This window comes from Hyperolius riggenbachi, chromosome 9 (genome assembly GCF_040937935.1).
Source record: "Hyperolius riggenbachi isolate aHypRig1 chromosome 9, aHypRig1.pri, whole genome shotgun sequence".
NCBI lineage: Eukaryota > Metazoa > Chordata > Amphibia > Anura > Hyperoliidae > Hyperolius > Hyperolius riggenbachi.
In genome coordinates, this window is record NC_090654.1 from 14367771 (window position 1) to 14392623 (window position 24853).

The window sequence follows — 24853 nt, forward strand, 5'->3', positions numbered from 1 at the left end:
TGTTCCATTTCTTTCTGTTCCGGATCCTCCCTGAGGAAGGAGCCGGAAATAGTTTCGCGGACCGCAAGTTCTGAGAAGGGGGTGCAGAAATCCCGAAAAACAAAATCCTTCAGACCCAGAATGTGGCAGCGAGAAGGCGATGGCGGAAGGGGAGGGGCGTGCGCCTGCAAAATCCTCCAAAAATAAGCAAAAAGGCCGGTTGGAGCCGACAAAGAAATGGATTCCATTCTAAAATTCTTAACAGCTTCTCTTACGAAACTTTTCACTTAGACAGGGTTCACAGAATTAAAATCGCATGCAAATTTTCAAAAACACCTTTTCCGCGCATACTATAAAAGTCAATAGAAAGCCGCAGCTTTTTGTTTTGTTTTTTAAAAAAAGGGAAATCATGTTTGCATTTTTGCATGCGTAGAAGAATTGCAAATTCTCATTGACTTTCATTAGCAACTCTGAATGCACATGGAAAAAAGCAAAGAAATGCATGTAGTGTCTGGAAAATTTGCTTCAAAAAAGTTTGCTGTTTCTGCACTAATAAGTGTGCACACTGCCTATCCCCAAACTAGGCAGAAATACACACAAGAGGCACATGCTGATTTTTAAGACACTTAATGTTTATTTTATCTCATCCTCTCCTATGCTCTCTTTGCCTCCTCCTCCTCCTTGCTGTCCTTTTACCAGACAATGGTCCCTCTGCCACCTCGCCAAACCCTGGTTTCTCTTTGCCACCTTGCCAATCCCTGGACTTTCTCATTACCATGTTCACCTCCCAACTGCCAGAACCTATTTCACTCCTCCCCTCTCCTCCACCACCCATCTCTGCTGCCTCCTGGAGGAATATCTGCTCAGTCTGTAACCGTCTCCTTTATTCATGATATTTTTAATTCCAATGTGTTTACTTACTTACTCCAATGTTGAGAAGGATAACTTGGGCAGCACGGTGGCGTAGTGGTTAGCACTCACGTCTTGCAGCGCGGGGTCCCTGGTTTGAATCCCAGCCAGGGCACTATGTGCAACGAGTTTGTATTTTCTCCCCGTGTCTGTGTGGGTTTCCTCTGGGCACTCCGGTTTCCTCCCACATCCCAAAAACATACAGATAAGATAATTGGCTTCTACCTATAATTGGCCCTAGACTACGATACATACAGTACACGATACATACATAGACATGACTATGGTGAGGATTAGACTGTGAGTTCCTCTGAGGGACAGTTATGTGACAAGACAATATATTTTGTACTGCGCTGTGGATTATGTCGGCGTTGTATAAAATAAATTACTAAATGTGCAACAATTTGGGGAGGTGGCATGTGGGTGGTAACAACTTAAGGTATTATATTTTAAAACCTGTATGTTGTCAGCTATGACTAAGCACCCAAGGAGTCAGAAACGCACCAGCTGTTGTGGAATGCGCTATTTTTGTAACCTGGTATATGCGGTTTTATTCTGCAATTTAATATAAGATTGCAGCTTTTATGGACTTCACTGACGTTGAGCGGAGTTCCTTGGTGCATATAGTTCAGAGCGGGGGAAGCAGAGGCAGTATGCTGGCATTCCGGTAACACAGAGAAGATATTTTATTTATTTTTTTGCTCATCTGTTTTTGGTTTTGTTTTTTGCTTATCTATATATATTTTTTTTGTTCATCTAATTTTTTCTATGTTGTCCAATGTTGAGAGGGATGTGCAAGAATTTTGGGAGGTAACATATTAAGGTATTTAAAGGACAACTGTAGCAAGAGAAATATGTAGGCTGCCATATTTATTTCCTTTTTTTCCTTCTGATGTATTTGGCTGCAGTAGTGTCTCGATCACACCAGTAACAAGCATTCAGTTTTGGCAGATCTGACAAGAATGTCAGAAACACCTGATCTGCTGCATGCTTTTTCAGGGTCTGTGGCTAAAAGTATTAGAGGCAGAGGATCAGCAGGACTGCCGGGCAACTGGTATTACTTAAGGCTTCTTGCACACCAAGACGTTGCGTTAGGTGCCACGTTAAGGTCGCATAACGTGCACCTAACACAACGTATGGTGCTGCAAAAGCCGACGGTAGAGTGAGCCGCGTTCGGCGGCTCGATTCCTATAATGTCTCCCAGAGTGGCGCTGATTGGCCAGCGGGACCACGTGATGCAGAGCGAGACACTCCGCATCACGTGGTCCCGCCGGCCAATCAGCGGCCGCCAGTGCAGTGAATATTAAGTAGCCATGTGCGCGGCTACTGTAGCTGGCTCTCCCCGCCTCCTCTCTGCCCCCCACTGAGCATGTGCAAACAGTCTAACGCGGCTATAGCCGCTCCAACGCCGTAGCATGCTGCACTTTGCGGAGAACGTGCAGCGTTACATGTAACGCAACGTGGGCTGTGTGAACAGCCCACTTGTGTTACATTGCTGTGCGTTGGGGGAGCGTTACAGGCGCACTAACGTGCGCCTGTAACGTCTTGGTGTGTAAGCAGCCTAAAAGGAAATAAATACAGCAGCCTCCATATGCCTCTTTCTTCAATGGGCCTTTAAGTTTAAAACCTGTATGTTGTCAGCTACGACTAAGCTCCCAAGGTGCCCGAAACGCATGAGCTGTTCTGGGGGGTGCTATGTTTGTACCCCGGTACTTGCTGTCTTATCCTGCGATTTAATGAAGATTGCTGCTTTTATGGCCTACACTGATGTCGAGCGGACTTTATTACTGCAAATTGAAGCAGAGACAGTGTGCTGGCATTCCAGCAGTACACAGACAGGGGCAGACGGGACATGCAGAGAACCGTCACTCATTAGGAATATATGGACTTGTTAGAATAATGGACAGAACAGACTATAAGGCCTTCCTGGGGGGAGGGGAGGAATCTATACAACCAGGGGGCTTGCTTATAAGCGCAGGAACAGCCGATCCGGCAGAAAAACTGAATTTCTGCTGAAGTGATGCCAATTTCCTCATCGCCAGATTTAGTGATAGGTAGTCGCCTAAGTGATGATCGCCTTTGTACGTATCACCAAAATATAAAATCTGCCATTATACCTGTCTGGCCATTTATAACATTGCGATCAGCCTCATTGATAGCAGCAGGTATATGCTCCTTCACCCGAATATGTCGCAGGGGTCGATGGGTGGGGGATGTATTTGGATCTCTTGTATATTATGTGGCATTTAGTATTTCCTATTACTTTTTTGATAAGCTTTTATGCCCATATATTGGTGTGGACGGTAGATGGTACATTCTGTTGCCATGGTGACTGGTGGGTTTGGAGTACATGTATTTCTGAGGGGTGGAGAACATCAGTCTGTCTGTATTTGTATGTAGAACAGAGGCGCCAGCAGGGTAAAAGTCAATAAGATTTTTAAAAATTGCTTGGAGGAAGTGGTGGGCTTGCCTCCCAAAAGCAGACACGAGATCCTGTCTTCATATAAATCAATACATTTATTATACGGTACCCCAAAAACAGTGCAACGCGTTTCGCAGGCCCAGCCCGCTTCATCAGGCAATAAAAGTGGCGCTACACCTGCTATTGACGAAATTCTGATTTGTCCCCACTTGCCTGATGAACAGACTAACCAGCAAGCTCATGGTGACCCAGAACTCATTGGAGTGTGTAAGGGACTACAATGGTCCTAAAAGCCCCCTTACTAAGATGTTAAGAAAAACAAAAATTTGCTTTCCTAAAACAGAAAGAATTTGCGATAATTCAGGTTGGAGTGAGCTCGAGATGTCTCTCAGAGCATCACTGCTGAATATATGCAAATTAACCATTCTACCCTTAGAAGCTAAACACACCTCCAGAACCGCTGGAATGCAATGATGTGTCAGCTTGTTAAATTGTACAGAGCCATAATAATCCAACATGCATACAGACTGTTTCGGATTGTTTGATCCTCATCAGTGCATGGCATGGATTAATTTGGCTCTATGGAGTAGGGCTTGTAAACCGAGAGGTACAGACTAACCAGCAAGCTCATGGTGACCCAGAACTCATTGGAGTGTGTAAGGGACTACAATGGTCCTAAAAGTAAGGGGGCTTTTAGGACCATTGTAGTCCCTTACACACTCCAATGAGTTCTGGGTCACCATGAGCTTGCTGGTTAGTCTGTACCTCTCGGTTTACAAGCCCTACTCCATAGAGCCAAATTAATCCATGCCATGCACTGATGAGGATCAAACAATCCGAAACAGTCTGTATGCATGTTGGATTATTATGGCTCTGTACAATTTAACAAGCTGACACATCATTGCAATCCAGCGGCTCTGGAGGTGTGTTTAGCTTCTAAGGGTACAATGGTTAATTTGCATATATTCAGCAGTGGTGCCTGGGAGACATCTCGAGCTCACTCCAACCTGAATTATCGCAAATTCTTTCTGTTTTAGGAAAGCAAATTTTTGTTTTGCCTGATGAAGCGGGCTGGGCCTGCGAAACGCGTTGCACTGGTTTTGGGGTACTGTATAATAAATGTATTGATTTATATGAAGACAGGATCTCGTGTCTGCTTTTGGGAGGCAAGCCCACCACTTCCTCCAAGCAATTTTTAAAAATGTTATTGACTTTTATCCTGCTGGCGCCTCTGTTCTACATACAAATACTCTGTGTCCACTCTTGGTGGAGGGGAGTGCTACCCCCTTTCTTGTTTCTTTACTACAGGGAGCGACTTCTTAATCCTGAGTGAGGACAGGTCTAATCTCCTCACCTGCCTATTGAGTGGTTGCCTGAATGGTAACCCATGTTTGTGAGTATAAATTCTCTCACTAAACCACTTACCAATTGTCTTTAACATACTACACCATATTGGGATCTCGTTTTTTTCTATTTTATCTGTCCGTCTGTGGTACCATCTCTATGGCCACGTCCACAGTGGAGGATTGCGATGTGTTGTAATGGCTGCATCTTAACGCAGAACACCGCCTTGCAATGCAACAGCAATGCGATGTTCAGCCGTTGCAGTGTGGGCTGACGGAATGCGGGATCCCAACGCACTGTATGTCGGGCATTTAACGCAGATGTTTACAGTATGGTGAAGCATACTTTTTGTTGACTGTATGCTTCACTGTTTGGGACGCAACACCCTGATAACATGCAGCGCTGCTTTCCTGATGCATTGCGTTCCTGTTGTAAAAGAGAACGTAACACCCACTATGAACTCGGGCTAAAGCTATAAATACATCAATGCTGTGGTCTCTATGCCCATCTATCTCTTGGCATCCATTCTCAGCTGCTGCACTTGATTGCCTGATTTCCCAGCTACATAGATGTGCATACAATTAACATGAAAAAATCCATGAAACGTAGAATTCTTAGCATGTTACTGACCTTCCCCTCTTATAGATAACACTTTTGTCAGTTTGGCACTGCCACCTGCTGGACATAATTTTCATGCTTTTGCATAAGATTTCTCCAGCAGAGGGCGCCAAATGTGTGTTTTGTGAAGTGAAACTTTTTTTTTTAATATATATTTCAGGTTTCCTTTAACCAATATCAGTTGCCTGGCTGTCCTGCTGAACCTTTACTTCTAATACTTTTAGCCATAACCCTGGAATAAGCATGCAGATCAGGGGCTGTGACTGAAGCATGACTAGATTAGCCACATGCTTGTTTCAGGAAGCAGAGGTCAGCACACGTTGTAGCTAGTTTACTATCAGCACAGGCACAGAGTAACAGCTTGTACTGTACATAGTGGGGGTAGCAGAGATCAGCACACGCTGTAGCTAGTTTGCTATCAGCACAGGCACAGAGTAACAGCTTATACTGTATATTCTGGAGGCAGCAGAGATCAGCACACACTGCAGCTAGTTTACTATCAGTACAGGCACAGAGTAACAGCTTATACTGTACATACTGAAGGCAGCAGAGATCAGCACACACTGCAGCTAGTTTACGATCAGTACAGGCAGCAGAGATCAGCACACACTGCAGCTAGTTTACTATCAGTACAAGCACAGAGTAACAGCTCATACTGTACAAACTGGAGGCAGTAGAGATCAGCACACACTGCAGCTAGTTTACTATTATTATTGTTTTATTTATATAGCGCCAACATATTCCGCAGCTAGTTTACTATCAGTACAGGCACAGAGTAACCGCTTATACTGTACATACTGCTGGTAGCAAAGATCTGCACACACTGCAGCTAGTTTACTATCAGTACAAGCACAGTAACAGCTCATACTGTACATACTGGGGGCAGCAGAGATCAGCACACACTGCAGCTAGGTTACTATCAGTACAGGCACAGAGTAACAGCTTATACTGTACACACTGGAGGTAGCAGAGATCAGCATGGGCTGCAGCGAGTTACCATCAGTACAGGCACAGAGTAACAGCTTATACTGTACATACTGGAGGCAGCAGAGATCAGCACACACTAAAGCTAGTGTACTATCAGTACAGGCACAGAGTAACAACTTATACTGTACATACTGAGGGTAGCAGAGATCCGCACACACTGCAGCTAATTTACTATCAGCACAGACACAGAGTAACAGCTTATACTGTGCATACTGGAGCCAGCAGAGATCAGCACACGCTGCAGCTAGTTCACTATTAGTACAAGCATAGAGTAACAGCTTATACTGTACTTACTAGGGGTAGCAGAGATCAGCACACACTGCAGCTAGTTTACTATCAGTACAGGCACAGAGTAACAGCTGATACTGTACACACTGGAGGTAGCAGAGATCAGCACATGCTGCAGCTAGTTTACTATCAATACAGGCACAGAGTAACAGCTAATACTGTACTTGGGGTAGCAGAGATCAGCACACACTGCAGCTGGTTTACTATCAGCACAGGCACAGAGTAACAGCTTATACTGGGGTTAGCATAGTTGGGGTGGTATACGGTGGGAGGGTAATGCTGCAGCCATGTGGTATAATGAGGTGAGTGTGGGTGTATATTGGGCCATTCGTGGGACGTGCAGACTGGATTTTGAAACGCTTGTATTGCTGCTGTATGTCTGCGCTCTGGTTTTGTGCTTCCCTGTTTTCTCACCAGAGTTATGTAGCCAGGAAGTTGCAGCTCGCTGGTTTCCTGTGCTGCAGAAAGAGCCGCTACTGTACAATCATGTCATCATATTCCTTAAAGCGCACCTGAACTCAGAACTTCCTCTCTGCTCTACAAGATAAGCAACAGCATAATAACCCAGAAAAACATTTCTTTGGTACAGCTGATACAAATCCTGCAATAAATCTACAGTGGCTGGATAGTGTACTGGTCAAGGGCTCTGCCTTTGACATGGGAGACCAGGGTTTGAATCCTGGCTAGGGTTAGTACCTATTCAGTAAGGAGTTCCAGGCAAGACTCCCTAACACTGCAGGGTGGCCTCTTGAGCGCCCTTAGTGGCTGCAGCTCTTGAGCGCTTTGAGTCCGACAGGAGAAAAGCGCCATACAAATGTTCGGATTATTATTATTATTACTTCCTGCTTTCATGGAAGCAGACACAGGATTAACATCCTGTGTTTACAAATTAGCTGCTCTGCCAAGGCAGCCAGCTGAGAGATAAAATTACACTTGTGATTAGTTAATGGATGAGGCTGCATTAGACAGGCTAAACTCTCTAAATACATACAGGGTGCATTTCTCTGTGTTTTCCTCCTGTCCTGTGCAAGAGTTCAGGTCCACTTTCAAGAGGAACTGTAGTGAAAATTACATAATAAATAAAATCACTTATTTCTTACAATATACATTTTATAGATTATTTAGTCAGTGTTTGACCCATTGTGACCTGAAATGTACAACTGTTGATCTCTGTAGAATGTTTGTTTACTGAAGCTAGTAGAAAATATACCTGTTCTCCCAGAATGCACTGGGAGGAGAATTCCACATAGCTAAACAGCCTAGGCTGTGACATCACTGGAAGGGCGGGGCTACATTACCAATATACAGCAATATATAGATACAGCAAGTGTTCCTGATGCTGAAACCAGGAAAATGACCATAAAAAGATGTATCCTTAATAATCTATTGCATTCCCCTTCTATGTCATTACAGGGCCTCTTTAATGCATGTGAGCATCTGGGTCTCCCTTTGTCAGACAATGATAGGCAGTGAACCTCCCCGTGAGCCCTTTCACACTGGGGCGACGGAGCAGTGCTTTTCAGCGCTGCTATATTTGGGCGCAGCCGGCGCCTCCATAGACTTCAATAGGAATAATTCCTATTGCAGCGCTCAGTGAGTAACGTCGGAGCCAAAGTTGCTTAAAAACATAATAATTTGCCCTCCAGCAACAGCTGGAAGCCGAATTACATCATTCCCCCACTATCCATGGCGGCCTGGAGGGGGAATAGTAATTAAATCGGCCCGGACTTGTGCAGAAGCAGGATCAGCCGTAGAACAGCTGGATCCTGCGCCCAAGTCTACCGGCGCCGATCTCAAATGTACTCTGGGGCGATGTGTTGTGGCAAATTGCCTAATGAAAGCCTATGTGGAAGTTCACAACGTTGCGGTACGCTGCGCCAGAAATGCCCAATTTAACACTAGCGCATAACTACGATACTGTGCGGCGATCTGTGTCGACCTGGAAGTTGTTAATCTATGGCGACGCAGGGTTCCTTAACCACCTGCACTTCCGCATACCCCGAAGCAGGAAGTGACCGCATGCACGCGTCACTTTCTACTTGGCCGAATGCCAGACAGGGAACACCGTGTACTAAGGCGGTATTCCCTGAAGACCTGTTTTTGCCAATGTGGTGGGTGCGACGCATCGCTAACGCCAATATGCAGTGTGAAACCAGCCTAAAGGTTGCCACACACCATACCATTTTTTTTATAATTAGGCTGACAAACTTAGTGACTATACACAATTCAATGGGGGTGTTTTTGCATTTTGTTTTACGAGTATAATGTGACTTACTGTTCTGCTTTATCGAAGAATTAGAAAAATCATAACCATACCACCATACCCGCATGATCAATATTTACAGAATCTTTTTAAAAAAAAATGATTGAATAATGAAAATTATCCTATGTAAAAAAAAAACCCTTGTCCCCGTATCCTTGCCTCCAGTCCTGACAGTTTGCTGTCTGTGACCCTCGTTGCATTGTGGGAAATAGCTTTTTTCCAACTGCCATGCGATCAGTATTATTATTATTGATTTAAAAAGCGCCAACATATTCCGTGGCGCTGTACAAAGTAAGAAACAAACATGGGGTACATAATAATACAGACAATGGTGTACACCAATATACAAGATACATAATTAGTGACAAAATACAGAAACAATACAGAATTGGTAATGACAGTGATAAAAGTAACATAATTAATAAAATGTATGATGATTTCCAAGACACAAAAGGGGGAGAGAGCCCTGCCCTTGCCATCTTACAATCTGAAGGAATGGGGGGGGGAGGGGGACGACAAGAGGAGGGGTAGTATATGATACAATATATAAAGGCAGTGTGTTTTAGGATATTTAGTTGGAGTGCAATTTCGTGTTAGGACAAAGGGAAGTGCCCTAAGGTAGCACATATGCTTGTTGGAACAAGTGAGTTTTTAGAGAGCGTTTAAAGGTAACAAAGGTTGACTAGTGACAGACGTGTTGTGGAAGGGCATTCCAGAGGAGGGGTGAAGCATGTGAGAAGTCTTGTAAACGTGAATGTGAGGAGGTAATTCTAGAGGACAACAGAAGATCATGTACAGTGTCTCCCTCTGTGCATAGACTAGGGATGATCAGAAAGAGCAAATTCCGTTCCGCCGGAATTCGCGGATTCCGCCAGCGCTGAATTCTTTCGCTATGAAAATCCGCCGGATTTTTTACGAAATTCCGCTGAATTCCGGATTCCGCCGGAAAAATTAAAATAATCGCAAATGTAACCTTATTTATGCTAAATGGTAGCCCATAGAACCTATTGACTGTTCCCTTAGTCCTTTTTCTCCCTCCTCCCTTGGAGGAGGGTCTTGTCTTCCAGGGAATTGTGGATGTCAAAAGCTAGCTTACATACCTTGGCCGGGAATCGAACCTAGGTCTAGTGCTTGGTAGGCTGCTATCCTAACCATTATACCACCAACACTACACACTACAATGGTACATGCTGAAGCCAGCCTAGCATGTACCATTGTGATATATCCAAGAGAAAAATGAGCTTGCTTAGGGAATTGTAGGATTTCAAAAGCCAGCTTACATACATTGGCCGGGAATCGAACCCAGGTCTAGTGCTTGGTAGGCTGCTATGCTAACCATTATACTGAATTCCGAAATTGCCTGTGAAATCCTGCCGGTATCCGTTGATGGTTTTAAGCTTAAAATTCAGTTCAATGGCATCAAGTCCTAGAGAGAGAGAAAGAGTGCTAATTTTTCTCTTGGGTATATCACAATGGTACAGGCTAGGCTGGATTCAGCATGTAGCATTGTAGTGTGTTGTGTTGGTATAATGGTTAGGATAGCAGCCTACCGAGCACTAGACCTGGGTTCGATTCCCGACCAATGTATGTAAGCTGGCTTTTGAAATCCTACAATTCCCTAAGCAAGCTCATTTTTCTCTTGGATATATCATAACGGTACATGCTAGGCTGGCTTCAGCATGTAGTGTTGGTGGTGGTATAGTGGTGAAGAGCGCTGTCTACCAAGCACTAGACCTGGGTTCGATTCCCGGCCAAGGTATGTAAGCTGGCTTTTGAAATCCTACAATTCCCTGGAGGACAAGACTCTTCCTCCCTCCTCCAGGAGGAGGGAGGAAGGAAGAAAGGAAGTCTGTCGAGCAGAAATTCTTCTTATTAGGTCGAAATCAGTTCAGTGGGAAAAACATTTGAATTCCGTACAATTCCGCGGAATTACATATTTTTCCGCGGAAATTCCGCCAGAGTGATATAGCAATTCCGTTCCGTCACAACGGAATCATCAAATTCCGGACGGAATCACGGAATTCTTAATTCCGCGGAATCCAGCGACCATCCCTAGCATAGACTTTCGGACAGCGGTGGGGTACAGGCGCGCGTGGCCATGCAAGAGTCTCATCCATATGCGGGTTGGGGCCTAGAGCCTGTTCAATGGGGGTGCATTTTTATTAGTTTATATATATTTGTATAAATATATACTGTATGCAATCCACTATTTGAAAATAAAAAAAAGCCAATCAGTTGATTTGGTTGGACCGTGTATGGCCACCTTTGAATGTACTAACAGGTCAGTGCGTCGGTCATCTGCGATTTTGTTTTATAATCTGAATTGAGCCCGGGACGTTACTGTTACCAGATTCTCGGTGCTGTTAGATCGAACAAGTGATAGTTTGAGTGTATTTTTGGCTCTCTCGGCTGTGTTTATGGAGCTGTAATATAAACGCAGAACGTTTTTATCCCGGCAGATTTAGTGCAGACACTTTCCTGTCCATTAGGACGCCGTCCAGAGTAAACCGTTCCTCGCTGAACGTTCATCGAATGTTATTGGTCAAAGTCTAATTCGGGTTGTGTCAAACAGAACGCTGTCCTGAGTCTGCAGAAAAAGGAAAGAGAAATGGGAATTTTTGTCTTTTAAGTAAAAAACAAAAACAAAAAAGTGTTCAATTTATAGAAGGGTAAACTACCATTTTGGCAGAAAAATAGTGTTGTTTCCCCCAGGGCTGTGGAGTCAGCACAAAAATCATCTGATTCCGACTCCTCAGTTTATGAAACCACCGACTTCGACTCCAGGTATCCCGAAATTGCTCCGACTCCTCGACTCCGATTTCTTAGTCTAATTTTTACAAAGGCTATGGATTTGGTACAAAAATCATCGGGTTCAGACTCCAGTATTGAAACAACCGAGTCCAGGTACCCAAAATTGCTCAGACTCCACAGCCCTGCGCCCCCCTTGTCTCCACTGGTTTTTCCTTGTCTCCACTGTTTTATAAAGATGCCTCCAATATACACCAAAGCGCTACTTCTAAAATAATGGTTCTGACGAGTTCCACATTGCAATCAGTTAGGGCCATGTCAGATGGCAGCCCCACATGGTGATCAGTTAGGACCATGTCACACGGCGACCATCATGGTGAATAGGTTAGAGCCTATGGTGGCCCCACATGGTGATCAGTTGGGGCCATGTCTAATCTTGAAGAAAAAAAAAAAGAAAAAGGCCCCTTTATGTAAATGGAAAGGTTATTGTTTTAGAGCTATACCTACTGTTCTGTCTGGCAAGTTTCAGTAGGCACCAGAATGCCGGGTTTTACAGTAAAGATGAGTTGCTACACAGAGCACAGTAAAGACTAGTTACTATTCACCAGGTCTGTGGACTTTGCTTCTGTAATGTCAGCTTCAGACCTGCTTACTGTTACAGTAAACTGCTCACAAAATCTTACTAGGAGAGAAAACAAACATTTGTAATATTTCATATATTTCTCATTTGAATTTAGGATTAGCCCTTATTTGGTGTTAAAGGGGCACTACGGTGAAACATTATAAAATTTAAAATATGTGAAAACACAACCAAATAAGAAGTATGTTTTTTCCAGAGTAAAATGAGCCATAAATTACTTTTCTCCTATGTTGCTGTCACTTACAGTAGGTAGTAGAAATCTGACAGAAGTGACAGGTTTTGGACTAGTCCATCTCTTCATAGGGGATTCTCAGCATGGCTTTTATTCTTTATAAAGATATTTCCTAAAAAGGAATTAAACAATGATGCTGGCCAGCTTCCCTACACAGTTTTTTGGCAGTTGGACAGAGCAACTGCCATTCATTAAAGAAACTCTGAAGCGAGAATAAATCTCGCTTCAGAGCTCATAAATAGCAGGGGCACGTGTGCCCCTGCTAAAACGCCGCTATCCCGCGGCTAAACGGGGGTCCCTTCACCCCCAACCCACCCCCCGCAAAAGTGTGTCGTAGAAAAAGTCGCTGGCTGTCTCTTCCTGGAGGCAGGGCTAACGGCTGCAGCCCTGCCTCCAGTCGCGTCTGTCAGCGGCGCATCGCCGCCTCTCCCCCGCCCCTCTCAGTGAAGGAAGACTGAGAGGGGCGGGGGAGAGGCGGAGATACGCGCTGACAGACGCGCGTGGGGCAGGGCTGCGGCGGTTAGCCCTGCCCCAACCAGGAAGCGCTCCCCCGGTGTATCAAGGGGGATTTGGGGGTGAAGGGACCCCCGTTAAGCCGCGCTATAGCGGCGTTTTAGCAGGGGCACACATGCCCCTGCTATTTATGAGGTCTGAAGCGAGATTTATTCTCGCTTCAGACTCTCTTTAAGTGCTTTTGAAAATAAATGCCTAAGAATCCCCTATGAAGAAATGGACTAGTCCAAAACCTGTCACTTCTGTCAGATTTCTACTATTTACTGTAAGTGACAACAACATAGAAGAAAAGTAATTTATGGCTCATTTTACTCTGGAAAAAAATGTACTACTTATGTCTGTTTGCACACATTTTAAATGTTACAATTTTTCGCCATAGCACCCCTTTTAGTGTTGTTGATAAATACCATAAATATACAGTATATAAATGCGTAATAAAATATATAATATTTACGTAAGCAAACCTGAACTGAAAATAAACTTATGAGTTAAACAACTGCATCTGTCCTGCTGCTCCTAAAAAGGACTTTTTTTTTTAAGAATCCCACAGTTTTATTTTGTGTTTAAAAGCCTAAAAAGTAGGTTTAATGTTTTTATTGTTTCAGCTGAATGACACAATCCTGTTCCAGCACTGCAATCCATAAACTATTGATTATTTTGAATTGCCATAATCTCTGCACTCAGAAGTAGGGATGATCAGATATGCAAATTCTTCTGCAAATGTATGCGCATTTTTTATGCAAATGCATGCAGCTTGAAAATGGACCAATCAATTTAAACCTGGGTTTAAATTGATTGGTCCAATTTCAAACTGCATACATTTGAATAAAAATGTGCATAATTTCGAAATAATTTGCATCTCATTTGATCATCCCTACTCAGAAGCTGTTCTTTGCCAGGCAACAGTTTCATGGCTGTAATTAGTGAAAGTTAGCTATAGTCTAAGGCTACATACACACTTGAGATAAAATGAAAGATCACAGACCAATTGTACCCCCTTCCATGTAGTATGAGAGCCATACTCTGCACAGTCTATTCTATGGAGCTGAACTCCCCATCAGACAGAAATCTTTGCAGGATGCTGTACACAAAGATGCTGTACACATGCAACAGATCAGTATCTGCAAAAGATCAGTTCCTGCAAAAGATCCGTTCCTGCAAATTGCATTCATAGTCTATGATATCTGCAGATCCTCATACACACCTTGTTTAACAGACATTTATCTGCAGATCAGACAATCATCTGCAGATCTGAAAATCCATCCTGGTGGATCTGATCTACAGATGAATGTCGGTTAAATCATGTGTGTATGAGGATCTGCAGATATCATAGACTATGAATGCATTTTGCAGGAACGGATCTTTTGCAGGAACAGATCTTTTGCAGATACTGATCTGTTGAATGTGTACAGCATCTTTGTGTGCAGCATCTTGCAAAGATTTCTGTCTGATGGGAAGTTCAGCTCCATAGAATAGACTGTGTAGGTGTGGCTCTCATACTACATGGAAGGGGGTAAGATTTCTATCTGATGGGGAGTGCAGCTCCATAGAATAGACTGTGTAGGTATGGCTCTCATACTACATGGAAGGGGGTAAGATCTCTGTCTGATGGGGAGTGCAGCTCCATAGAATAGACTGTGTAGAGTATGGCTCTCATGCTACATGGAAGGGGGTAAGATTTCTGTCTGATGGGGAGTGCAGCTCCATAGAATAGACTGTGTAGGTGTGGCTCTCATACTACATGGAAGGGGGTAAGATTTCTGTCTGATGGGGAGTGCAGCTCCATAGAATAGACTGTGTAGGTGTGGCTCTCATACTACATGGAGGGTGGTAAGATTTCTGTCTGATGGGGAGTACAGCTCCATAGAATAGACTGTGTAGGTACGGCTCTCATACTACATGGAAGGGGGTAAGATTTCTGTCTGATGGGGAGTGCAGCTCCATAGAATAGACTGTGTAGGTATGGCTCTCATACTACATGGAAGGGGGTAAGATTTCTGTCTGATGGGGAGTGCAGCTCCATAGAATAGACTGTGTAGGTGTGGCTCTCATACTACATGGAAGGGGGTAAGATTTCTGTCTGATGGGGAGTGCAGCTCCATAGAATAGACTGTGTAGGTGTGGCTCTCATACTACATGGAGGGTGGTAAGATTTCTGTCTGATGGGGAGTACAGCTCCATAGAATAGACTGTGTAGGTACGGCTCTCATACTACATGGAAGGGGGTAAGATTTCTGTCTGATGGGGAGTGCAGCTCCATAGAATAGACTGTGTAGGTGTGGCTCTCATACTACATGGAAGGGGGTAAGATTTCTGTCTGATGGGGAGTGCAGCTCCATAGAATAGACTGTGTAGGTGTGGCTCTCATACTACATGGAAGGGGGTAAGATTTCTGTCTGATGGGGAGTGCAGCTCCATAGAATAGACTGTGTAGAGTATGGCTCTCATACTACATGGAAGGGGGTAAGATTTCTGTCTGATGGGGAGTACAGCTCCATAGAATAGACTGTGTAGGTACGGCTCTCATACTACATGGAAGGGGGTAAGATTTCTGTGATGGGGAGTGCAGCTCCATAGAATAGACTGTGTAGGTATGGCTCTCATACTACAGGAAGGGTGGTAAGATTTCTGTCTGATGGGGAGTTCAGCTCCATAGAATAGACTGTGTAGGTGTGGCTCTGATACTTTATGAAGGGTGGTAAGATTGGTCTGTGATCTTTCATTTTCCAAAGACTTTTATCTCAAGTGTGTAGGTAGCCTTACTCTTACGCATACCTGAATGTTTAACCCTTTCAGTAGGAAAAAAGAAAAACTGACCACAAGCTAGTTCTATGCAGGAATGGTACTTAGGCATGTTTATGTCACTTGAGGAGTTTTATAATGTAATTGTCACTGACGATCTGACTTTGTTTCGTTTCAGGTTGAAGGATGGCTCCTTTCCTGCGGATCGCGTTTAACACCTTTGAGCTGGGCCCCATGCCGGGGCATACGGAGCCGTGCCAGCCTTTCTGTGCGGTAAAAGTGAAGGAATCGCTGACGACAGGTAAGAGGCGGAGCTCCGTGGGTTCTGTATTACAAGCCTGGAGCTTTTTTCCGAGCCTTTTAGGTGCGTGTCGTGCCAGGAAATGGGATTAATAGTTTTGTGCTTGGCTAAACCCTCCTGATAGAGAAAAGCAAAGCAGCGATCCGTTCCCCGGAGTACAAGATTCCTGCGGTCCGACAACGGCGTCTTTCTGACGCATGCTTAATGAGATGTTAATCATCCAAGCTTGCATGCAAGTTGAGTGCAAATTATATGCAGCTTGAGCTTGGCCCAATGAAACACGCCTCCTAACTTTTTTTAAAGGGAACCTGAACTGAGTAAAATTATTTAAACTAAACACGTGATCTAACCTCAAATGAATATTACATACTAACCTCACCGTCAGTTCCTCTCAGAAGCTCACCAATTACTTCTCACAGTGATCCCTTCCAGTTCTGACAATATTTTGTCAGAACTGAAATATACCAGTTGCTGTCAGTTATATGTCAGATGCTGCCAGTTACAACTGAATGTGCAAGGTAATGTCCATGTTTCCCTATGGCTCAAGTGGTTGGTATCACAGTTTAACAGTGTGCTGACCAGGAAGCTGTTATGGTTTAGAGGCCATTTTCAAGATGGAGGACAGAGAATTTAATTGATCAAAGTGGAAAAACAGGACGCAGGAGAGTAGAAAGAGATTCATGAGTAGACTATACGGGAGGTAAGTATGACATCATACCTCCCATCTTTTTGAGATGAGAAAGAGGGACACTTAAGTCACGCCCATGCCACGCCCCTGGTCACACCCCTGTTACACCCCTAGTCACACATACCATAAAGATTTAATGAGAAAATATGTTGTTTTATAATTCAAACCACACTGGTCCTTTCTATCCTGGTTCATTTTCCTTCATAGTAACATTTTCAAATTACTAATATATCAATTTAACCAGCCGGGCGGTATGGACGAGCTCAGCTCGTCCATCACCGCCGGAGGCTGCCGCTCAGGCCCTGCTGGGCCGATTTTAGTGAAATAAAAAGCAGCACACGCAGCCGGCACTTTGCCAGCCGCGTGTGCTGCCTGATCGCCGCCGCTCTGCGGCGATCCGCCGCGAGCAGCGGCGAAAGAGGATCCCCCCAGCCGCCTGAGCCCAGCGTAGCCGGAACAAAAAGTTCCGGCCAGCGCTAAGGGCTGGATTGGAGGCGGCTGACGTCAGGACATCGGCTGACGTCCATGACGTCACTCCGCTCGTCGCTATGGCGACGATGTAAGCAAAACAAGGAAGGCCGCTCATTGCGGCCTTCCTTGTTTATTCTGGGCGCCGGAGGCGATCGGAAGAACGCCTCCGGAGCGCCCTCTAGTGGGCTTTCATGCAGCCAACTTTCAGTTGGCTGCATGAAATAGTTTTTTTTTTATTTGAAAAAAACCCTCCCGCAGCCGCCCTGGCGATCTTAATAGAACGCCAGGGTGGTTAAAGGATGGGAATAAAGTTTTGAGTCAATCAAACACATTTGATAGTAGAGAAATATATATATTTACACTGAAAGAGGGACAAAGCCCTGAAAGAGGGACAAATGAGGAGGAAAGAGGGACAGAGGGACATGGCTCCTAAAGAGGGACTGTCCCTCTGAAAGAGGGACAGTTGGGAGCTATGTGACATGTTTATGTTTATTTTGACTTTTAATTTTCAGTTCAGGTTCTCTTGAAGTTCCATAAAATTTTAATGCAAGCCGTTTAACTGCTTACATTCAGTGTTTTCATGACTATTTTTGATTGTTAAACATTGGTTGGCTTATCAACAAAGCACATTTTGAACACTAAAATTTTAATGCAAGCCGCAATCGCTTGCGGTAAGAGAATTTTGTCCCAACGCAGGAAAAATGCTGCTCGCAGTGCGTTTGTGTTTGGCGAAAATCGATTTGCGCCAGTGGAAAAAGTTCAGAGAGGCCCTGTAGTGACATATAGCAGAATGCAGTAAAGAGGCCCTGTAGTGACATATAGCAGAATGCAGTAAAGAGGTCCTGTAGTGACCTATAACAGAATGCAGTAAAGAGGCCCTGTAGTGACATATAGTAGAATGCAGTAAAGAGGCCCTGTAGTGACATATAGCAGAATGCAGTAAAGAGGCCCTGTAGTGACATATAGCAGAATGCAGTAAAGAGGCCCTGTAGTGACATATAGCAGAATGCAGTAAAGAGGCCCTGTAGTGACATATAGCAGAATGCAGTAAAGAGGCCCTGTAGTGACATATAGCAGAATGCAGTAAAGAGGCCCTGTAGTGACATATAGCAGAATGCAGTAAAGAGGTCCTGTAGTGACCTATAACAGAATGCAGTAAAGAGGCCCTGTAGTGACATATAGTAGAATGCAGTAAAGAGGCCCTGTAGTGACATATAGCAGAATGCAGTAAAGAGGCCCTGTAGTGACATATAGCAGAATGCAGTAAAGAGGCCCTGTAGTGACATATAGCAGAATGCAGTAAAGAGGCCCTGTAGTGACATATAGCAGAATGCAGTAAAGAGGCCCTGTAGTGACATATAGCAGAATGCAGTGAAGAGGCCCTGTAGTGACATATAGCAGAATGCAGTAAAGAGGCCCTGTAGTGACATATAGCAGAATGCAGTAAAGAGGCCCTGTAGTGACATATAGCAGAATGGAGTAAATTATCCAGGGTCCCCACTTTTGCCTTACATATCCTGGTTTCAGCATCAGAAACATTTCCTATATCTATATATTGCTGTATACTGTTATGTAGTCCCACCCTCGCTGTGATGCTTAGGCTGATTAGCTATGCGGAATTCCCTCCCCCAGAGCATTCTGGGGGACCAGGCATTATTTTCACTGGCTTCAGAATTCTCAGTAAACAATCAGTCCGCAGAGCTGCACCTGACAGAACTAAAAATGTCGCCCCCTGTGATACATTTCACAATGTAAATCAGGGTGAGGAGAGATTTTCAATAAGCAAAAAACTGACAAAATAATCTATTTATGAATATTGTAAAAAAAATAAATAAATATAAATATATATATATATATATATATATATATATATATATATATATATATATATATTCACTGCATTTCCTCTTTTATTGTTGCAAAGTATTGTCTGTACCGGCATTCCTGATTGGGTGCAGTAGTAAATATGCGTTAATTAGCAATGCAGAATTATGAAAAGTGGGGGTTGCACATCCCTAAAAACATGCTGCAATTGACTGGTTAATCGCTCAGTCATGCACCACCTCTATTAGGCTGAAAATGCATGCCCTGCGTCCCAAACAAATGCTGCATTTATTATACTATGGAGGAACTTTGGCTTCCACTATAGTTTGCATGCAAAGTATAATATACTGGACACTTGCACCACGGTGAGGCAGACCTCCGGGCAAGAGGCCTAACCTAAATTACAAACAACATATGTATAACCTTGGGAGCAGCTAAGCAAAAATGTGTAACTTACCTTTTAATGGACAGCGAGGAGAGGACAGCGATTAACCGTTTATTTACAGCATGTTTTTAGGGATACCCAACCCCCCCTCCCATAATTTTGCTAGTATGTAACTACCAGGTTAGCTGCTCCCAGCCCATATTCCTGAGTTTCCCGTTTGCTTGATAAGTAATAGTAATGCATATGATTTGCATCTGATTTGAATGCGAAGTGTACAGATAGCTTATTAGAGGTGCTGCACATGTGAGCTGTTGGTCATTTCAGATGCAGCCTGTTGTGGTATGTTCTGGCCCTCTCCTCATTGTCCATTAGCAATGCAGGACATTTTGTGAATTTTATGTGCGTGCTTTTTGCAATAAATATATTACTAAATGTATTAAAGGCTCCTTGCCAGTTGGCTCCTGTCATTTTATTTCCAGGCACTTTTATTGGACAGATCACATTTCTGTGTAAACTCCTACCAGTTTCCCATCGTCACTGATGTAAAGTAGTCAGGGAGGGGCCACCAGCCGGTATCCTCCTATGAGCACAGAGATGATCTTCAGACACCTCCCACCTCTTCCCTTGACTGCTGAGAAAATAATTCTTTGTGGCCAGCACAGCAGCTCAACATAGTCTTCTTAGTCCTGCTCCTGCCGAATGTGTGTAAAAAGGAATTGAACCCTCCACATAACCCCAACCAGATCCTTTATAAAACTGTTAATCAAAAGCACTCAGGCTCGTTAGCCAAGTTGTATGGCGCCTTTGTCAGACTGTCTTAAAGAAACAGGCAAGATCCTACGAAATGTGCTGTCTATTTTAAAGGGGCACTATGGCGAAAAATTGTAAAATTTTAAATATGTGCAAACACATACGAATAAGAAGTAAGTTTTTTCCAGAGTAAAATGAGCCATAAATGACTTTTCTCCTATGTTGCTGTCACTTACAGTAAGTAGTAGAACTGACAGAAGCGACAGGTTTTGGACTAGTTCATCTCTTCATAGGGGATTCTCAGCATGGCTTTTATTCTTTGTAAAGATATTACCATACCTAAAAAGGATTTAAAGAATGATGATTGGCCAGCTTCCCTGCTCGCTGCACAGTTTTTTGGCAGTTGGACAGAGCAACTGCCATTCACTAAGTGCTTTTGGAAATAAATAAATCCCTGACAATCCCCTATGAAGCGATGGACTAGTCCAAAACCTGTCGCTTCTGTCAGATTTCTACTACCTATTGTAAGTGACAGCAACATAGGAGAAAAGTTATTTATGGCTCATTTTACTCTGGAAAAAACATACTTCTTATTTGTATGTGTTTGCACGTATTTTTAATTTTTCGCCATAGTGCCCCTTTAAGTGCTTGAACTGGTTTGTTCTTGAAAGGTGTATTGGGATGGGGGTTAATTTTAGATTTTCTCGCCTGGGGCTTCCTCCAACCCCTACAGTCTATACAGGGTTCCGCTGTCCCCTCCCTGATCCCTGACCACACCTGTGTTCCATGCTATACTATGCATGCATGCGTGGGTGGGTGTGGCATGCATGCATGGTTGGGTGTGGCATGCGTGGGTGGGCGAGGCCAGGAGCATTCTGTGCTTGAACAGTCTAAGTCTTTGTGAACTGCAGCACTTGACCACCATTGTGGCCACCGTGGTGGATATTTTGGTGGAGATATCGGCACCCTGGTGGGTAGCGGAACTATAGTGAGCGACCAAATAGACTGCTAGGTGCTGGAAGAAGCCTCTTCGAAACCTGAAGCAAGAGGGCTATGGAGGCTGCCATATTTATTTACTTTTAAGCTATACCAGTTGCCTGGCTGCCCTGCTGATCCTCTGCCTCTCAGCCACAGACCCTGAACATGCATGCAGCAGATCAGGTGTTTCTGGCATTGTCAGATGTGACGAGACTAGCTGCATGCTTGTTTCAGGTGTTATTCAGACACTACTGCAGCCAAATAGATCAGCAGGGCAGCCAGGCAACTGGTATTGTTTAAAAGAAGATAAATATGTCAGCCTCCATAACACTCTCACTTTAGGTTCCATTTAAACTTTTTAGGTGTTTTATAGGGTGCCACCAACTAGTGCTTTTTTTATTTTATTATTATTGACCAAATTTGAAACTGCATACAGCTTGCATGAAATTTGCATGCAATCCAGAATCCTTGGCTTTTCCTCCGTAGGTGGTGTGTTTTCAGTTCCCCACCTGACCTTGTATGTTTGTTACAGAGAGAGGGAAGACGTTGGTGCAGAAGAAGCCCACCATGTATCCAGACTGGAAGTCTGCGTTTGACGCCCACATCTACGAGGGCCGCGTTATCCAGATCGTGCTGATGAAGGCGGCGGAGGACCCCCTTTCTGAGGCCACGGTTGGGGTGTCCACGCTTGCTGAACGGTGCAAGAAAGGAAACGGCAAATCAGAGTTCTGGGTGAGCATTGCGTGTCAAGAGATTGGCGTTACGAATAACTCAATTTGCTGGGTTCCTAAATGCCCCTCTCGCCCACAGCTGGACCTGCAGCCCCAGGCCAAGGTGCTGATGTCCGTGCAATACTTCCTGGAGGACACAGGTAAATGCGACTGGGGAAGACTCCGCAACACGGTGTGGTGTTTGCATTGCTTAGTTGTCTGGCTGGTTACTGGTGTGATTGGTGGAGACCCCGCGATACGCTGTGTGGTGTTTGCATTGCTTAGTTGTCTGGCTGGTGACTGGTGAGGTGTGATTGGTGGAGACCCCATGATATGCTGTGTGGTGTTTGCATTGCTTAGTTGTCTGGCTGGTTACTGGTGGACACAGGTAAGTGCGACTGGGGAAGATCCCGCAACATGGTGTGGTGTTTGCATTGCTTAGTTGTCTGGCTGGTTACTGGTAACGTGTGATGTTTGCATTGCTTAGTTGTCTGGCTGGTGACTGGTGAGGTGTGATTGGTGGAGACCCCGCGATACGCTGTGTGGTGTTTGCATTGCTTAGTTGTCTGGCTGGTTACTGGTAACCTGTGATTGGTGGAGACCCCGCGATACGCTGTGTGGTGTTTGCGTTGCTTAGTTGTCTGGCTGGTTACTGGTGACGTGATTGGTGGAGACCCCGCGATTCGCTGTGTGATGTTTGCATTGCTTAGTTGTCTGGCTGGTTACTGGTAACGTGATTGGTGGAGACCTCGCGATACGCTGTGTGATGTTTGCATTGCTTAGTTGTCTGGTTGGTTACTGGTGTGATTGGTGGAGACCCCACGATATGCTGTGTGGTGTTTGCATTGCTTAGTTGTCTGGCTGGTTACTGGTAATGTGATTGGTGGAGACCTCGTGATACGCTGTGTGATGTTTGCATTGCTTAGTTGTCTGGCTGGTTACTGGTGTGATTGGTGGAGACCCCACGATATGCTGTGTGGTGTTTGCATTGCTTAGTTGTCTGGCTGGTTACTGGTGTGATTGGTGGAGACCCCATGATACGCTGTGTGGTGTTTGCATTGCTTAGTTGTTTGGCTGGTTACTGGCGTGATTGGTGGAGACCCCGCGATACGCTGTGTGGCGTTCGCATTGCTCTTCTGTTTGGCTGGTTATGGCCACTTGTACACAGTGCTGTGAATTCTCGCTCCTCTGGGAGATAATGCTGTGTTCTCTGAGTTTAGAATCTCACACCTTGCTCATGGCCAGGCCTTAGGTGTGAAGTTTTTGCAGATACAGCTTGTGTTAACCATTTAGTTCCCTGAAAGCCAGTGAATGCACGAAAAAGTGACCTTGAAGTTGTTTTTGCAACTAAGATGTCCTTTTCTGCTACTGTTACAGCGGACCTGAACTCAGAGCTTCCTCTCTGTACTGAAAACAGCATAATAATATTTAAAGAAAAACATTTCTATGTTACAGCTAATACAAATCCTGCAATCAATCGGCAGTGTGTCTACTTCCTGCTTTCATGGAAGCAGACATAGGGTTAACATCCCGTGTTTGCAAATTAGCTTCCCTGCCATGGCAGTCAGCTGACACAGCTGAAGAATCAAATTACATAGTTCATTAGTCACTGATTTGGGGTAATTAGGCTAAACTCTCTCAATGCATATAGGGTGCATGTCTCTGTTTTCCTTCTGTCCTGTGCAAGAGTTCAGCTCCACTCTAACTACGGCCATTTTTAGCAGAACTTAGTGAGTCGCTGATGCCAGTTGTGTGAGCTGGGTGGGCAGGACTGGGAATCTAGTATTCGATTTATTTGCAAAATGACAAGTTCCTCCACACACACGCTGATTTTAATTTTTAGACATGATTGCATTTGATTGCATTGTGCAAAAAAACTATCACAACAGTACAACTGTCCCACGAGATTGACAATCGATCATGACCAATCACTAAATGACTAGACTAAAAGTCTAGACAAGACAAATAACATTTATATCGCGCATTTCTCCTGGCGGACTCAAAGCGCCAGAGCAGCAGCCACTAGGGGGCGCTCTATAGGCAGTAGCAGTGTTAGGCCAGAGCTGCAGCCACTAGGGGGCACTCTATAGGCAGTAGCAGTGTTAAGCCAGAGCAGCAGCCACTAGGGGGAGCTCTATAGACAGTAGCAGTGTTAGGCCAGAGCTGCAGCCACTAGGGGGCGCTCTATAGGCAGTAGCAGTGGTAGGCCAGAGCTGCAGCCACTAGGGGGCACTCTATAGGCAGTAGCAGTGTTAGGCCAGATCTGCAGCCACTAGGGGCACTCTATAGGCAGTAGCAGTGTTAGGCCAGAGCAGCAGCCACTAGGGGGCGCTCTATAGGCAGTAGCAGTGTTAGGGAGACTTGCCTAAGGTCTCCTACCGAAGAAGTGCTGACTTACTAAACAGGTAGAGCAGAGATTCGAACCCGAGAATCTGTCAGAGGCAGAGCCCTTAACCATTACACTATCCATCCACCTAACAAATGACAAAGAAACGCTAGCTTTGATCGTTGTTCAATAAGAACCACTCGCTCTGCTAGTCGTCCTCCTTCCTCTCTCCATGGAGCAGAACGGGTCGCTCGGCTGTGGAGATCGTCAATGAGACGGGAATAATTCCCACTCGCGTGCATATTTATTGGAGATCATTCGCAGCTCGGATTCTGGGCGATCCGTCGTATTTCTTGCTGATTTGGATTGGCTCTGTACTAAGCTTCGTACGACTGGCAGTAAAGTTTAATGGGATTTGAAATGATAATAATCTCTCATTATGACCTTGGCTCAGTCGTTCCTGACTCATTGTGAATCAAGCTAGATTCGTATGAAGCGGGAAACTGGGATCAATAGCTGTGTGAAAAGAACGGATCTGTGAAAGTTCTATTGGCTGCTACAGACCATACAATTTTCTCTTCAAATCCTGGCCCTGCCAGCACCCAACCACCCCCACCTGCACCCAGGCATCCCAGCCAAGAAATATGGCAGCCAGCAACTGATCCCAACTTAGAGGAACTCCAGTGATAATAATGTAATAAAAAAAAGTGCTTCATTTTTTACCATAATTATGTA

At 44.6% G+C, this 24853-nt stretch overlaps 1 protein-coding gene across 2 annotated transcripts in view; it reads left to right on the forward strand.

Annotated features, from left to right (window-relative positions):
- The window catches only part of PRKCD (protein kinase C delta), a 119310-nt gene that overhangs the window by 55276 nt on the left and 39181 nt on the right, over positions 1–24853 (forward strand). For both annotated transcript variants that reach the window (XM_068251974.1, XM_068251975.1), the window contains exons 2-4: positions 15864–15986; positions 21615–21814; positions 21893–21953. In XM_068251974.1, coding sequence (XP_068108075.1) covers positions 15872–15986; positions 21615–21814; positions 21893–21953 — 376 coding nt within the window. In that variant the 5' untranslated portion in view covers positions 15864–15871. The remainder of the gene's footprint in view (positions 1–15863; positions 15987–21614; positions 21815–21892; positions 21954–24853) is intronic.